The 18,087-nt window shown below is 39.4% G+C and overlaps 1 protein-coding gene across 6 annotated transcripts in view; it reads left to right on the forward strand.

The window, feature by feature from the left end:
- ZNF532 (zinc finger protein 532) overlaps window positions 1-18,087 on the forward strand; it is a 99,270-nt gene that overhangs the window by 52,733 nt on the left and 28,450 nt on the right. For 4 of the 6 annotated variants that reach the window (XM_045527451.1, XM_045527450.1, XM_045527454.1 and 1 more), the window contains 4 exons: window positions 987-1,168; window positions 5,219-5,395; window positions 12,842-13,004; window positions 16,857-17,138. The exons of 1 other annotated variant lie outside the window; for it this stretch is intronic. In XM_045527451.1, the coding sequence (XP_045383407.1) occupies window positions 987-1,168; window positions 5,219-5,395; window positions 12,842-13,004; window positions 16,857-17,138 (804 nt within the window). The remainder of the gene's footprint in view (window positions 1-986; window positions 1,169-5,218; window positions 5,396-12,841; window positions 13,005-16,856; window positions 17,139-18,087) is intronic. One more of the 6 variants, XM_045527455.1, reaches the window with a different exon arrangement.

An 18,087-nucleotide genomic window follows, 5' to 3' on the forward strand; every position in this document is an offset into this window, starting at 1 on the left:
CTTAGCAAGAATCTATATTCTGAGACTTTCTTTGACTTTAATATAAATTGTACACTTTAGAAGATGTTTTTGCACCGATGTCTGTAAAGTATTCAAACACAGTTTATGTCATGTGCTAGGTTAGGTTTATTTTGGGGGTGGAAGTAAGACCTCAGTTTATATTTACTTTAAGTCTTTTTGGTTTTGTGTTTTAAAAATTTACCATGTTTAGTGCTTACATCTAAGGGGATAAGTACTGTTTGGGTTTTTCCTGGACAGTTAATGATTTAGAGCCTTTTCCAAAGAGGATTTCAGTCTTAATTTTATTTTATGTATAATCACATCTTAAGCTCTATACAATTTCAATTTAATGTGTAAATTTATGTATTCGAGCTTGAGTTCATTGATTTTAATTACAAATTATGGCCAGCTCATCCATTTAAAGCTCAATTTAAGTGCAAAAAGAACTAATTGCTTTAGCCATTCTTTTGTATTCCCATATTTCAGATTTCAAATAACTGAAGTGATTTGGGGGGAAAAAAAGAAACTGGATTAGCCTCTAATTAATTTTTATTATTTTGAAGCAAATTTTTTATGAATTGTGGCAACTGTGACTACTATCAAGATACGTAAGCCCACAAACCTGTAAATACACCTCAAAGTTGATTTGCTAACATAATTTGCAAGAATGCCTGTGCTAATACTTCTTCTTTTCATTAAACAAACTGCAAAAGTAACAAAATTGGAGTTCTACCTAAAGCTGATATTTTTAGCTCAGACTTTGGGATGAGCCTGACTACATAGTACATCTTCTTTTTATTTTACAGGATAAAGAATTTTACAGCGGACATGTAATTTTCAACTTTGCTTTTCCCTTGGGCTTAGAGGCAATTATAGTAGCATTCAAAATGAGGGATATATAATTATTTTGAGGTTTAACCAAGGTTCTTTGCAAATTAGAAAATACTTCGTAGGACCAACCCTGTTTCCCCCTTTGGTTTATTTAGAAGACTTGCACTATCTGCCAGATGCTGCTTCCTAACCAGTGCAGTTATGCATCACACCAGAGAATCCATCAGCACAAATCTCCCTACACCTGCCCTGAGTGTGGGGCCATCTGCAGGTCGGTGCACTTCCAGACCCACGTCACCAAGAACTGTCTGCACTACACTCGGAGAGTTGGTTTTCGGTCAGTATATCGTTCACTTATAACCACACAGCATTTCGAGTGGTCTGCGCACATACTTTTCAGGGTTATACGGTGATACCTCAATTAACAGATCCTCTGGGAACCCAGTGTATCTTATCAGATTTGATCCATTTGAGTCCTTTTAATGTAATATTGGTCCTGCTGGTCTACACAAAGCTGAGGGTAAATGGAACCTTTAGGCAAAATCATGCGTGTGTGAAAGTTTGGCTTTGAGTGACTGTCAGCTTTTTCTTTCTGTACCCTTTTTAGCGCACTTCTGTTGTCATACTCTGCATTTTTTTAATAAAATTTTTTTGTAGAGATGGGGTCTCGCCATGTTGCCCAGGCTCGTCTCGAACTCCTGGCCTCCGGTGATCCTTCTGCCTTGGCTTCCCAAAGTGCTGAGATTACAGGCATGAGCCACCATGCTTGGCCATTCTTTGCATTTTAACTCCTCCAAGAATACCATGCATTTCTGTACCTCTTAAGACTTTTCCTCCTCTACTGAAAACAGAAAAGGTGCGATGGTCTATTAGTTTTATTTTGTCCACATTGAAGGATTGGGTGTATGTTCTTTTCTAACACTATTCTCTCTGGAAGCGCCTTCCACTCCAAATAACCTTCTCTTCCTCCACTTCTTCCTTCTCCTCCTCCTTCTCCTCTTCTTCTTCCCTTACCTGAGTCCAGGTCTCCTCTGCACATCTCGTCTTCTCTGCACATCTTAACTATGGCCTCTTTCACTGCCCGCTAAGATTCCCAGATGTGTATTTTACATCTGGCAAATCTAATTATAGATTAGCTAACGTTGGGCAATGATATACTTGAACTTTAGTCTCCATTTTATGACTTTCTGAAATGCATTCCTGTGCTGTTTATATTTTGACCTGATGAAGATGCCCCAAGGAAGCATGTCACCAATGCACAGAGTCTTTGTTAATAGAGGTATTACTGTATTTTACATTTATCTTAACAGTGTTTGGTTACCTGGTAACGTTAATGTTAGATTGTTAATATGCAGTGATTTTTTTTTTTTAGTTATAATACCGTTATTTTATAAAAACGAAGTTCAGTTGGCATGATTTGATGGTTTTATTTAAATTTAGGTTGTGGCATCTTTGATTCCTGGGTGACTGTGCCCATTTTCTAACACTAAGTTATGAGACTTCACATTTTTATCTCATGCCTCCAAACCTCTAACACACACATGTTTTATGGATTGGAATATAGCCTGGTAGAAAACCTTTGGCTTGGAAATCAAGAAACCAGAGTTTTTTGTACCACTTCTGCCAGGGACTGATTTTGTGGCAGTTCGTGTATGCTCTCTGTGCTGTGATGTCTCTGTCTATAAAACTGGTGCATTGCCTGCCTCCAGCTCCACTGGGATGTCATAGAGTAAAACAGGATAATCAAAGGTGCCCTAGATCGACAAAGTCCATGCAGAATAATACTTTGGTTCTTATCACGTTTTGAACTATTATTAGCGGATTCTGTGTTTAATAATAGAAAGCAGCTCTGTGACATTTTCCAAGTGCTATTCTTGTGAGAAATGATGCGAAACGTTTCTCAAATGTTTATTTTTCTAATATAATGAAAGTAAACTTAGGTTGGAATGAATAAAGGAAAGGAAGTAAGGCTTCTGCAATTTTAGGTATTCCTGGTAGCTTTCCTGAATTAAAACAGAAGCTCCACATGTAGGCTGAAAATAATCAGCTCACTTGGAAAAGACTATCCTTGCGTTTCTGTTCTTTTGCTCCATTCACAAAGTTGCTTAAATTTGGTGTTTTGAATTGGCAGATTTCAAATTTTTACCAAAAGTTTTTAAGTGTAGATACCTCCCACCCTCCCACTCCCGGGACCTGAGACTATACGAACTGTGAAAAAACAAACAAAAACAAAACAAAAAAACAACTGTCTGTTAGGAGGTTTAGTTCATGCTTACTGCTTTTTTAGAAGAGAAAAAATAATTTTAACCTTAATTTTTTTTCCTGCTGTTTCAAATAATGGTCCATTCTCACGTTTGACTGGGGCTTGGCAGCCCCTTGGCCTTGTGGTGTTTTTCTCTTCCTTTTGGCTCCATAGTTGATCATTTTCAGTTTGTTTTGTCTTTAGCCAGAGAAGGCTGCAACATGGCAGCATGGCTCCGATGCCTTCCCCTGTCTTTCCTCGATGAAGTCAGTGTGCCTCATTTTCTCTCTTCTGGCTCATATGACATCTCCCAAATATTGACAGCTAGCGCCTGGTTAACCCCTAGCTCCTGTTAACCCCTGGTTAACCCCCAGCTCCTGGTTAACTTGGTAAAAGTCAAATATTTTTCTGAATTTTTCTGCCACCTGATACACGGGGTGTGCATCTAGAAAGGGGAGTCATTATAGGATTCTATACTGTAAACACTTCTTAAAAAATATTCAAAAAATAAAGAAATTTGATTGGTACCCAGAACACAAAGGACTTCAGGGATATTAAATATTTCTTAGTAGACTGGCTTTTTCATAGCATATTTAGGATCCTGTACGAGCCCTTAAAATTCTGTTTTCTCTTTCCTGTCTCACTCACATTCCCCGTTGGCCTCTGTTGCCCTCGAACCTTTTCTTTCGTCTGTAGGCAGATGTTTTACAACATTTTCTTTTTGTAAGTTCTTATTAAAGGCATTGCTTTCCTTCCTCATGTTAAGGAGGGTTTTCCCTTGGTGCTTTGGACTGAGTCATAGCCACTTCCTCCTCCTGCCACGAAAAAAATTCCATCTTTAGTTTATACTTTAACTTCCTCTTTCCTTTCTGTAAACGTTCTTCTTACTCCAAGTGACTTCAAGGAATCAGTGCTTTTCTCTTTGTCTCTTTTTGTCCTTCCTTGGTCTTTTGGCCTTTGATGAACATACCACCTTTCTACCCTTCATGGGAAAATCTTCTGTTAATGGTTCATGGAGTGGGGGGACCTTCATTTTTGGTTTCATTAGTAACCCATCTACTTCTGTTTTACGTAGTCTTCTTTCATTGGAGTCATAGGTTTCTAGGGTTGGGAAGGGCTAAAAATGATCTATTCCAACTCTTCTCATTTTACAAATGAGTATCTAACACAGAGAGGACATTAAGCTGTTTGAGACAACACAGCAGGTTAACTCAGAGTAATTTTAGTATGCGTGGGTGTCTCTAGTGCCTGAAATAACAGTTCAGGTAGATTGGGTCATCAAATGGAGATGTTATAATTGTTGGTGACAGTCCTCGTGTGAAAAAGATGAGATACAGGAGCAGTGTATCTTAGTTTTAAAGTTGTTTCTATAGGATTAGATTTGAGTAAGGGATGAGCTAATTGTCAAATTATTAGAAATCAAAAAAATAAGGTTAGCTAGAGGCATTTTTTTTTAAGAGATGCTGATTTTTCAGAAGTTTGTAATTCATGTAATTTCTTAAATACAAGTGTACTTAGATTTATATTCTAGCAGACAGAAGACCTAGGTGGTTGACCTTCTTTACACCATGGGCCACCGTGACCTCCAGATACACTGACCCACATTAGTGTGCACCAGGACACAGTGGGCCATGGCTTTGGAGCCAGTAATCATTGGTTCCTCTCTATCCCTCTGTTGATGGTATGTAGGTTTAGACATTGGCAATTTCTTGCATTAGAAATGCCGTTTGAGTATCGAGGATGGGTAGGAACCTCAGGGCACTGGTGTCAGAATTCAGCATATGGAAGTCTTCTCCAAAGTCAGAAGTCATGGGGTCTTGCTGTGTTCCCTAGTCTTGACATGTCTTGCACCCTCCATCAGTTTCACCTTAGTCTGGAATCTGGTCATTCATTCCTAGAAATTTTAAAGAGGCTCAAAAAATAGACCATTTGAGTTTTATTTTCCTTCTTCGCAATCTTTCCTCTTAAACTAATAAAAATAAGTTGATTTGTTATAAATAGAAAAAAGAAACTCAAAACACACTTCCAAAAGGCCATTAGAAACCTGAAAGGGCTGTGAAGATATTTTCATTTTACCCATTTTTTGCACAGTTGCGCATGTGTAGTGGTCTTGTGCTAATGACTGCGTGTTTATTCTTCTGACAGATGTGTGCATTGCAATGTTGTATACTCTGATGTGGCTGCGCTGAAGTCTCACATTCAAGGTTCCCACTGTGAAGTCTTCTACAAGTGTTCTATTTGTCCAATGGCGTTTAAGTCTGCCCCAAGTACACATTCCCATGCCTACACACAGCATCCTGGCCTCAAGATAGGAGAACCGAAGTAAGTCATCCCGACATTTTAATCCACTACTTTATTAGTAATTTAGAGGAGGGTAGTAGTTCTACTTAATAAAATTTAATAAGATATGAAAAATTACACAACTATGCCAATTTTTATGCTCTTGAAGTACAGCTCATAGCTCATAGTTCACCCCAAACCTTTCTATTCTTTCTAGGTGAAGTCCTTGTCCAAAAATGTTACCTATTATTTATGCTCTTGCCATTAATTTTTGTTCAGCAAGCAAATACTTATCTATTTTATTTATAAGATGATTTTGACAAGTTCTAGGAAAACTATTAAAAAAAAAAACAAACCTGTCATCTTTAAATTTTTCCACAGTTCCTTTTTCATAGGATACATTTTTACTTAAAAAGTAATATTTATGAGATGAAGTCAATTCAAGGCACTGGTTACTGAGTTTAACTTCATAGCCAGTATAAGTCCTTGGTTAATCAAAGTAAATTTTATTTTTGCCATAATCTTGCTCTTAATTCTATCAATTTTTTTTTTGCTTAGTGGAGTCTTTAATTATGAAAGGGTTCGTGAGCAGACACATAGGGGCTGCCCGCAGTAGGGCAGCTTCGCAGCAGAGGGTCAGATCCTACCGCCCGCCAGCCGTGTGACCTTGCCCCGTTACACTTTCTCACCCGTGGTTTTCTCCCCATAGAGTGAGGGCAATGCTTTAGTGAGGGTGAAATGAGACGGCGTATTTCAGGTTTTCAGGTGTGTGGCTCACCGTCCCTGAGTCAGCATGGGGGCTCTGTAAGCACAGTTCCCGCCTGCATTTCTTCACTCTCTCATCGTGTGCACATCACTGGAGCAAATGCTCTTGGTCGTGCTCTTTTAATTCCTGGATCACTTATGGCAATGGAGAGTTTGGTAATCACTCGAGGCTAGATTTGCTGTCCAAATCTGTTGGTATGTTTTTGCCCATAACTCCATAATCAAAGAAGTCTTAGGGGGAACATATGTAGATGTGACACACACATGTGTGCACGCATACACAAACACACACACACACGGCTCTTACTGTAACATTTAGTTTTGGAGAAATGTGATTGAAGACTAGAAATGACTGTTTGCTAAAAAACAGTGGAGTTTTATTCCAATAATACCTTCACTCTGATATGTATAGATCAATCCTCAACATGAAACACATCCCAAATCAGGGGCTCCCTATGCAGCTTGGTATCTCAACTCTGAAGATGGGAATTAGTGAATTTTAGTGTCCTCAGTTTTCATGACAAGTAAGCCTTCTGGGCACTGATGCAGCCTACCCCGTGCAGTCAGGGTAGTTTTTATTTGGCTCTTTATTTAAATAAATGAAACTTAATTGTATGAATTCTGGAATAGTAGTTGTTACCTGGGAATATAAGGCAGCAAATAATTAAAATAAGCTAAAACAGTATTCCTCAAATTTGAGCAATGTATACAAAAACATTGTTCTAGTATTTTCTTTAAATTTTTTTTAATACTTTGGTTCTTTAACAAGTACAAGCCTAAAAATAGATAGTGCATATTGACATATAAAACTATAGCAAATTTACAGATGAAATGGTAAACGAAAGGAGACATGAGCGAATAGCACTGATGCAGGATGCGGGTGGGTGTATCACGCCATGGCTGTGGCAACAGGTGTGTCGGCTCTGCTGGGCCTGTCAAACCTGTGCTGCAGTGCCTAAGATGCTCTTCTGTCGCCTTTTCCGATTCAAGCTACTGTAAACGGCTTCATCTTGTGGCTCTTTGGCCTACATTTGGCCCAAGAGTTTCATTTTGACATGAAATCCATCTCTGCCCTGTTGACATTAGTCCAAAATCAGTAAGTAGGTCCCACCGCAACGGAACCTCAGGCACAGAAATCTCCCAGCAGTATTTGGTTAATAGGTGGTCATGCAAATGATTCCAAATTATGCAAATGCTTGCATTAATTCTTAACGATCAATATTAAAATAACCCCTCACCCATTTTCTTTAGAGAACACATGGAAGTCTGAAAATAGAAAGTCCTGCCATTCCCAGCACCTCAGTTCTAAAAGCACGATACGAGATTTTCATTTAACACACACTCAGGTAGCGTTTACTGTGTGCCAGTTGTTGTAAGTGCTTTGTTTCCTGTTTCCCAGTGTGGGGCAGGCATATCTCCCTGCTGTCTAAAAGGACACTTTGAACACCCTTTGATGTTTTCTGGATGCTTCAAGATCATTTTGAATGTCCATTACTGTATCTTATGTTGATAAAGTTTTGTGTCCGTTTTTGTTTTTTCCTTGACATCTAATTCGCGGCAATTGCTTTTGCTACGCTTTCCTTTTATTTGCAGTTTCTAAATGTATGTAAGTAGAGAAATGAGAGCTCTAAAGTTAAACACTGCATAAGAGACAGTTTTTGAACAAGTTCCTAAGAAATAAAACACACAAAATTAGAAAACAGCACGGTGTCAGACCGTGGGGTCAGAGAAAGCTGAATTTGAACCTTGGCCGTGGGGTTTATTTAACACCGAGCAGATGATCAAATCTCTGTAAGTCTCGCGTCCCATTTGTGAAATGGCAGTAGTGTACCCACCTCACCGGGGCTGTGGGGATTAGGTCATAACACGGAGGGTCATACTTTGCACCTGGTTGGATCCAGTCAGTGATAATGGAGGCGGTTTATGGCAGCAGCCTCAGAGCTTAGAATACTTTACTCATCTGTTACACCCGTTTCAAGTGTGGCAGGACGTGCTGGTAAGTTTTGGTGGCTCTCAGCTTTACCTGAGTCTGGGTATTTGGCTTTGGCTTTTTATTACAGTTTCTTGCTCCACACCCTCTGTCTCCTTCTCTTCTCTGCCTCCCCTCTGCTCCCAGACCCTTTGTTACGATGTAGTTACCTGGCTACTCACCCACGCTTGCGTTCAGCATTAGGTCCGGACGTTTAGGTTTGGCTTTCAAAGCCCTTCAGTGCTCCACCGTGCCCACCCCTGCCTCTCCCACGCCCTGGGAGTCTAGCCACGCCGGGGTTCTCGCTGTGCCCAGCAAGCCGTGCCCAGGCAGAACTCTGCCTTCGTGCAAAGCGCTTTGTCCTGTCTGGAGTGTCTTTCCCTCCTCTCTCCTGGCAGTCTGTCTCCCTGGAATTTTTCTCTTTGGAGAGTTTGCTCCATCCTCATGTTTTGTCCCTAAAAACCACATCTGAGGTTCATGGTGCCTTTATTTGGGCTTTTTGTAAAAAACAAAAACATTAGCACCAGTTTTTAATAGTTTCTATCCTACAAAAAAGTTGGAAGAAGGTACAGAGAACTCTTGCATCCCCCACACCAGATTCCTCAGTTGTCAGCATTTACAGTGTTTGGTGTCATTCCCCCTCCGCCCCGCCCCCCCTTTGTATTTAGGAGTAAAGGCACATGGTGAGGTAAATACTTTGTTGTGTTCCGTCCCCACCCCCACTCTCATGTAAATTACCACCATATAACCCCCAGTCGAGACATCAGTGTTGATTGCAATACTGTCCAATTCCTAGATTTTATTCAAATTTCTCCAGTTGTTGAGATGGCGTCTTTTTCCTTTGTCGTCCGAGATCCTTTCTGGGTATACATTTTGGATGAAATTATTCTGACTCATGAGTGTCCTTCCATCTGGAACAGTTGCTCGGCTTCCCCTGCCCTTTCCTGTCTTTGGCCATGCAGGAGAAGGGGACAGGCCTCCCGATCTGACGTCAGCCCTCCCTGGCCTGTCGCTGCTTTCTCATAGCTGGACGGGGCTCGCGCTCTTGGCAGGACGCCCCAGAGGAGGTGCTGTGGTCTCCTTGTAGCTCCCATCAGGAGCTCAGGCAGCGTCCACCTGTCCTGTGGTTAGTGGTGATGGCACCCTTTGTCACCAAGTCAAGTTGGTGTCCCCCAGTCTTCTCCACTGTGAAGTCACCACCTTCCCCTTTCTATCTCCCCCATATTATACCAGGAGCCTCTTCCTCAGTTTCCTCAGAAAGATACCTGAGCACAAATTGATTATTTCCTGTTTATATGTTCTCTGTTACTAACTGCAAGACAACATATCAAACAAGATCCCTCCCAGAGGAATGCAACATGAATAAAATGAACCATGCCGTTTTTCCTGAAATGGTTATTTCTCAAAACGTGTGACTTGAATCCTGAGGAAACTCTTAGCCTAGCTAGTAAATCTCAGTTCGTTTCTTGAAACTGTTCTCTTTTTAAGCTGTTATATGCTGTTTACAGAAAAACCAGGAAATACAGGCAAGCAAAACAGTAAAAAGAATACATATACTGTCGTCCAGCAGAGATGACGACAATCATATGTCTTCTGTTTCTTTTCTATGCCCTTTGTAAAATGCGATCATATCATGAAAATCTTTCCATGTCATTGGGATATGTCTGCAACATCATTTAAAAAAATCTTTACAGTATTAGGTTATTAAGTATGAAATGTCTGATTTCCTTAAGTACTGTTTTGACAGTTGATATCTCTGACATTTCACTTTGACACTTCTTGTTTTATTTTTACTGTGAAGGTGCATCCTCATTCTTTCAAATGCACAGTTTGGCTTATGATTATCTTCAAAAAAATTTTAGAGCAATTTTTGTGAAACCTTGGATAAGTGAAAAATTCGTATTATTTTCAAATGTGAGTTCTGTCATGGAACCAGTGCAACACAGACAGCTCAAAGTATCAACATACTGTTTGGGAAGGATGTGGCTAATGAGCGCACAGTATGTTGATGGTTTGAGAAGTTTCGTTCTGGTGGTTTTAATCTTAAAAATGAGCCATGTGGGCGACCTGAGACCAAGGTGGATAACAATGAGCTGAAAGCTGTGGTGGAAGCAAATCCATCTCAACCTACCGGTGAATTAGCAACAAGGTTTGACGTTACTATTCCAACAGTATTGGACCATGTGAAACAAATTGGCAAGGTAAAGAAGCTGGATAGATGGGTATTGCTTGAATTTGAATGAGTGTCAGAAGAGAAATCATCTGGAAGCTTCCCTTTCTTCTGTTACAACATAAAGGCCAACCATTTCTACACCATATTGTGTGATAAAAAATGGATTCTTTTTGACAGTCGCAAACATTGAGCACAATGGTTAGATAAAGATGAAGTGCTGAAACACAGTCCAAAACCGAATATTCATCAAAAAAAGCTAATGGTATCTGTTTGGTGGTCCAGCGCTGGTATCATCCACTACAGCTTCGTGAAACCTGGTCAGTGAATCAATTACAGCAGATGCCTACTGCAAGCAATTGTATGAAATGATGAGGATGCTTACAATTAAGCAGCCAAGACTGGTGAATAGAGACAGGCCAGTCCTCCTGCAAGATGATGCTCGACCACATGTTGCACAGACAACACTGCTCAAACTACAGGGGCTGGACTTGGAAACTCTCTGTCATCCACTGTATTCAGCAGACCTTGCACCAACTGACTACCACTTCTTCCAGGCTTTAGACCACTCCTTGCTAGGAAAATACTCAGTTCTCAGCAAGCTGTGGAAAATGCCTTTCGTGGTTTCATCACCACTGGCTCTCCAGGCTTCTTTGCTGCTGGCATAAACAAGCTACCATTGAGATGGCAAAACTGTGTCGATAGTTTAGGCACAAACTTTGACTAAATGTACTGCTTCTTGTTTGAGGTATAATAAACTTTTGATTTGAAATTGGGCATTTTGTATTTAATGACCTAATAGTTGTTCTATTTAATCACTTATGTTACTGGATGTTGGGGCTGTTCACAACACCAAGCTATTTCAGACAGTGAGGAAGTGAACATCTTTGTCACACCTGTTAGGTTAGTGATGGCACATCATTAGTGTACCCACATTGGGCTGCATTGTAAAGTCCTGCAAAACCTTGTCTGATCTTTAGAAATAACCCCTCCTCCTGCCAATCAAGGGTACTTGTGCTCTGAGGTAAAGGAACTAACATGTCAAGAACTTATAAAAATGTGCCTTTCCAGTTAAATTTATAAATCTTATGTAGAAAAAGAAAAAAAAAAGGGCCAGGCGTGGTGGCTTACTCCCGTAATCCCAGCATTCTGGGAGGCCGAGGCAGGGGAGATCCTTGAGCTTTGCAGTTCAAGACCAGCCTGAGTAACAGCAGGAGACCCCATCTCTACAAAAATTGACCAATTAGCTAGCTGGGTGTGGTGGCACATGCCTGTAGTCCTAGCTACTCAGGAGGCTGTGGCAGGAGGATCACTGAGCCCAGGAATTTGAGGTTGCTGTGAGCTACGATGACTCCACTGCACTCTAGCCAGGGAGACAGAGCAAGACCCTATTTCCCAAAAAACCCCCAAAACCCCAAAAAACTGAAAAGAAATAAAGGCAAAATCTATAATTTTTAGACAGAGAATCACAGTCAGGTTTGAAGCTGTGTGAGAAGTGGTCTCTTGAGCCCCTGAGAGGAAAGGCAGGTGGTTTTAGGAGGCATTCCTTTCTTTAACTTTGCTGTGGAAATACCGGGTGAAACCTCAAATTTTCACCTCTAACCTTCACATTCAGTTATTTGTCTTTGATCTTTTCCTAAGCTGCTCCCTGGAATTCTTTGTGCCTGTCCTCATAGTTGTTCAAAGGAGACACAGATTCCCATAGGGCCACCCCTAAGGAGCAGGGTGACCTGCTGTGGTCAGAGTTGTTCACAAGTGGCCGTTCAGATCCGTTGGTGGCAAAGGAGGCTTCTTCCTTTAACCCCTGCAGACATCAGCTCCTCCTGCCCAGGCTTCAGAAGAGAGTGTAGATGGGTAGGAGGGATTATGTTCAGAAGATTAAGGTCTGCTGAATTAATTTAAGGAGGCTGCTTGGTGATAACATATCAGGTGCAGAAATAGTTTGTAGTGAACAAGTGAGTATTTTAAACCATTTAAAGCACAAGAAACATTGAAGTGTTAAAACACCAGTGGTGTGGATTTTCCTTCCTGTTTATTTCACTGTATAATTGGTTACTGGCATAGGGCTTCTTGTGTTAAGAACAAGTACAGAAATGTTGACATTTAAGCATAAAATTGCTGCTACTAACTCTAAAAGAAAACTTTGGAGTTGAGTAGGCCTACTTAATTCATTAATCCAATTCAAATTTTTTTTCAAGTTAGTGTACCACCATCAAGCTATATTGCGTTGTCTGATCTTAAAAAAAAAAAAAATCTCAAAATAAAAGGGATGCTTTTGCTCTGTGTTAAAGTAACTAATGTAACGACTTTGTACAGTTGTAGATTTGCGAGCAGTAAAATGGTCATTAATTTAGACTTCAAAATAAATGTAGCCAAATGCGTCTTTACTCAAAATGTTAAGATTGTTCTATGATTGATGCTAGTTGTCTTCCATAGTTTGTCTCAAAGCCAAACTTTTGTTCTTTTTATGATATTTGTGTGTACTCAGTGTGCTTCTGCCTCCTGAGTTCTTCAGCTGTAAAGTAGCAGAGACTTGAGAGATGAGGCTGACTGACGTTATTTCGCTGCACTTCTTCTATTTTAGAATAATATATAAGTGTTCCATGTGCGACACTGTGTTCACCCTGCAAACCTTGCTGTATCGCCACTTTGACCAACACACTGAAAACCAGAAGGTGTCTGTTTTCAAGTGTCCAGACTGTTCTCTTTTATATGCACAGAAGCAACTTATGATGGACCATATCAAGGTGTGTGTGCATCTATCCTCTCCTTTAAATGAATTGCAGATACATTCGTTGCTCATAAATCAAGCCTGAGCTACAGATTACTAAAAAGCATACCTTGCTGTTGAAGGAAGGGATGGATGCTGGTAGTTGTCAGTGAGCAACTTACATGCTGTCATCGTGTGTTCACTTGACTGTGGGATGCTTTTATTCAGGAGTCCTGATCTGCTCACTGTAAAAGACTAGTGAAAAGGAACCAGTGCATGCCTTGATTTTAAAAGAATAGTAGGGTATTAGGGTTCATATTATATGTATATGAAAATGATGACTGTGAAGTTTACTTTTTTTGAGAACTTGTATGGGATTTAGAAATAGAGGCTGTGATGAGTTATCTTAATCTTTACAAACATCGGTATATTTAGAAAAATAAAGGTTTTCCTTTGCAATTTTTTAAATAGTTAAGTTTGCATTATAATTGATACCCCTAGATCTTTTAGTTCTTTTTTCCCCTCTAAAGATTCCATGAGAATTGACTATTAAATATCTAGGATATAGCATAGTACTTGGTCTGTGGGGGGTGTTCAGTTAATGAAATGAATAAGTATATGTCCAGTTTGGATTATTTACTCTCTAACCCCCAAAAGGGGCACCGAAGTCTATTTATAGCCTTTTAAGCTTACTAAGGCCAGTGCTTAGTCCTAGCTTCTTAACTGTCCACTGTGATAGGGTCAACAATTTTATTCCTTGTGTGATTAGGAGATAATATCCACTGGCTTTCAGAGATTAAAATGATTTACTTTTTAAACAGAGAAACAAGAGACCCAGTATTATCATGAACTCAATCTCTTTCTCTTAGTTTTGCTCTTTTAAAACTATGCTATACAAAAAAAATCAGTTTAAAGAGCAAATAAAGTCTCTGAATTATTCTAGTCCCATGTCAGTTAAATGACTGTATTATTAATCCTTAGAATTTCTTGTCTTGAACATATTTGAGTTCCAATAGAGTAGTTGACATACTGTAAATGAAGTTAACATCTTGGACATTCTATTCCTTATTGACAAGGTGAAGATAGTGGTGGTTGTGCCATTACTAGAGTGAATGAAATGCATGGGAGGCATGTTTCGTCATTTTCACTTGAAGTACAGTAAAATCTTCTTTTAAGGTATTTCCAGTGTTTTAGCTAAAATTACAGAATTATCTTGACAATAAATATTTATTTAATGAATCATCAGGAAAACCCAAAAACTGCTAATAAAAACCTAGGGACATTGGCATTAGACCAGAATATTTTAACATACTATATATGGGCCAACCAAAAGAAAATGGAACAAGAGAACAGTTGCTTCTGAAGAGGCTTTTAAGGTCTTGGCTTTCTGGAACTCATCTTTGTGTCTGCAGGTGGGGTCAGCGACTTTGTGGTTAGGGCCTTCCTTGTGTTAGTAGCGAATTTGGGGGAATACAGGTTCCAAGAACTGAAGAGAGTGGTCAAATCCTGTGCCTGCAAGGAGGAAAGAATGGTTTTTATTCATCCAAACCTTTGTAAGACTACATGACATGCAAACAGTGGGAATAATCACTTAGGTTCTCGTTTCAAGTATGTTCTGTGCATTTTAAAATATTATCCTGCATTTATTTATGTGTTTGGGGACAGGTGAGGATACGGTTTAGGGTCACCCTGTTTTTGTTTTCATTTTTAAGGTAATATATTTAGCGTCTGTTATTTATTCACATTGCTCAGCACCTGTGCTGGGTACTTTTTTTATGAGGAAGGAATTAAGAGGAAGTAGAACAGAAACGGTGTTTCTCCGCATGCATATTCATTTGAAGGTGGATCTTTCTTTGCCCAGTTTAATCCAGTTTGTGTCATTTGTTCTGCCAAAATGTGTATTTATTTACTTTGTAGGACCCCTGTATTGCACATTGGCATTCACATTTAAAGTACACTTTGAAGTTACAAACATTCATGTAAATTAATTATTGTTATAGGAGCTAAGGAAAAAACATTTTTTTTTTTTTTTAATTAAACAAATTTTTTTGTAGAGACAGGGTTTTCACTGTGTTGTCTCAAAGTCCTAGCCTCAAGAGATCCTTTCAAAGTGCTGGGATTACAGACGTGAGCCACTGTGCCCAGCTGGAAAAACCAATTCTAAAAGAATTAAGTTATGTTTCTTTTATTTAAAAATGACATTTGTTTTTAATAGTCTTGTTTTTACTTACAATGTATAAATAAAATTAGTAAATTTGAAATGCTCTTTTTAGCACACAGTCCATCACCCTCTTTTGTTAAAGAACTTTTTGCTTTTCTGTAATTTCTATAGTACTTTAAGGTTATCTTTCAGAAGAATACTTTAATACTTTACTCTCTCTTCAACTTGTCCATTAGTGAAAATGCATTTGCCTAGAAACTTAAGAAAAGTTTATTAGAAGGTTTTAGATTTTGTTTTCTTTGGGTTTTAAGTGTTTAAAAATGTAAAAACATAGTTTCTCTTTTGAAAAAGGGCCATTCAAACAGAGAAGCCTTCTGTCCTGCATAGTGGGAAAGAAGCAAATAAGAAATCACGTCTTGCTCCAGATTTTTTCTTTGCAAAGGAACATGGTTAGACATTCACCTGACTCCCCTTTTGTGGATCAGTTTAATGGTTATCTATTTGGGTAGATCTTGTAACCTCTGCTAATGAGAAAATCATCGAGCCCCCTTTTTTTCCTCTGGGGAAAGACAGTATTGAAGGTTGGCTGATTCATGGTACTATTTAGAGAATACCTTACCTTGAGTAAGTACCGAGAGTGTGCCGAAGGAACAGCTCCTTACTTGAACACTCGAGAAGGGATGTGGGGCTGAGCTCTCCACTCTGTTGAGTCTGTGACCCAGCAGGGGGTCCTGCACTTGTGGAAAAGTTTTTCTTGTTATGTCTTTCTGTAGGTTCAGGAATTTGGAGGCTACCAGCAAGCCTGAATGCCAATAAGAAGAGAAGGCCCTATTCTAAGATAAATTATATATTGAAGCACAGATTTTCTCTCTTGCTTTTCTTTCTCTCTCTCTTTGCCCCTTCCCTTCCTTCCTTCCTCTCCATGCTTTTAGTACAGAAAACAAAAACCAAAGTGACCTGGTCTTACGATCAAATTGTACTAATGTATCTTTCCCAAATTTGAAGTCCCGTGAGTGTAAGTTGAAGATGGCTGTTGTGGCTACGTTAATGATAATAAACAACTAAATGATTTTAAAAGACTTTCTACATATCTAACGTGCATTGTTCGTGCTCAAGTGTGGGTGCTATCAATAAGAAGGGATGAGTTGGAATAGGATGTAGGGAGATGAAAATTAGCCAGAAAACGCAGCAAACCCCAAACTGTTACAAGTGTTCCAAGAGCATGAAAGGAAGGAGAAAGGCTTGCTATTAACGTATTGGTCTTAGATGGTTGATTCATTCTGGTTGAATACCTGATGGTATATTAGCGTATTTAGACATTTTTGGGCTGATGGGAAATTGAAGTGTTCTTCAGAAGTGGTCTCTTGTAGAGAGGCCTCCCTCGGGGACATTGTGGGAGGATAGAGTACCAGGATTATTTGGATTCAAATTAAAGAATTTTAATTTGAAGGTTGGTCTTTAAAGAATTTTAAAATGGCACAAATATATAAGCTTTTAAAAATTATTTGGAACTAAAAATAAATAACTTACAGCAATCCTAAAAATTAATACGGCTTTATCTTTTTAAATGCATATTTAGCTTAGGTTTTCTTCTTTATATATTAAGAAATATTTCTGAATGAATATAAAATCCTGTTGAAATGTCTATAATGAATTAAGATAGTCTACGTGTGCTTTCTTTTAGTGGTGTGATTTGTGATAGATATTTCTTTTCTTTTTATAATGTAGTCTATGCATGGAACATTGAAAAGTATTGAAGGGCCTCCAAACTTGGGTATAAACTTGCCTTTGAGCATTAAGCCTGCAACTCAAAATTCAGCAAATCAGAACAAAGACGACACCAAATCCATGAACGGGAAAGAGAAATTGGAAAAGAAATCTCCATCTCCTGTGAAAAAATCAGTGGAACCCAAGAAAGTGGCCAGTCCTGGGTGGACGTGTTGGGAGTGTGACCGCCTGTTCACGCAGAGAGATGTGTACATATCCCACGTGAGGAAGGAGCATGGGAAGGTCAGTAGAGAGTGGGGCCGCTCCGCGCGAGCGGGAGAAAGAGCCCCGACTGGCAAGCCACCGAGACTCGGGTTCTCGGCCTGGCTCTGTCAGTCACTGGCAGCATGACCTCAAAAACCACTCTGTCTCTGTGCCTCAGTTTCTCTGTTTGCAAAATGGCCATTTCCAAATCCTTCTGTTCTTGCTCTCTGATTTTGCTAATCGTTTCCTTCACTTGCACACGCTAAGACTAGACACAAGTTATGCACCACGTTTGTGTTTAGCTGAGGAAACTGAGAACAATAGTAAACCGTTTGAATGTACCTCTCAGCCCTGTGATAAATAAGGGGCGAGAAAGAAAGTGGATGTGCTCAAAACTGCTAGTAGCATTTGTGTGACTCACTTGGCTCTTCCTTGAGTTTGGTAGTGGGAAGAGGAGCTTCACCTTCACCCTAGAGGAGAAGCTCTATAACTCAAAATCGCCAAAAAATCTGAGTCACAATATGTATGTTCTTTCTCTTTTTTAAAATAGTAAGTGCACATCTCCAACTGTTGAGGAATTTTGAAAAGACCCATTATCTGACCTAATAAGATTAGCAAAATTATTTTCAGGTGTTATCTAATACTGTATTAGATACACGATCAGGCTGTGCTCACATTTCCTGGCTGTCTCAGAGTTGGTTTGTTATGGTCAGGATCGAGAAAGAGGCTGCATATTGCATGTGGTTGTTGCCCTCCCGCCGTTTTATTTTATTTTTCTAATGTACTGTTGATTTGTTGGAACAACTGGGTTGTTTGTCCTACAGATTATTCCTCATCTTACTGGATTTAGGTAATTGCTTCTTTTTGGTATTATTTAACTTATTCCTCTTTATCTCATAATTCCCAGAAGCTTGATTAGATTCAGACTGAATTTTTTAAGATAAGAATGTGTCATAGATGCTATATTCTTTTTCTGTGTCATCATGAG

This window comes from Lemur catta, chromosome 16, assembly GCF_020740605.2.
Source record: "Lemur catta isolate mLemCat1 chromosome 16, mLemCat1.pri, whole genome shotgun sequence".
Taxonomy (NCBI): Eukaryota; Metazoa; Chordata; class Mammalia; order Primates; family Lemuridae; genus Lemur; species Lemur catta.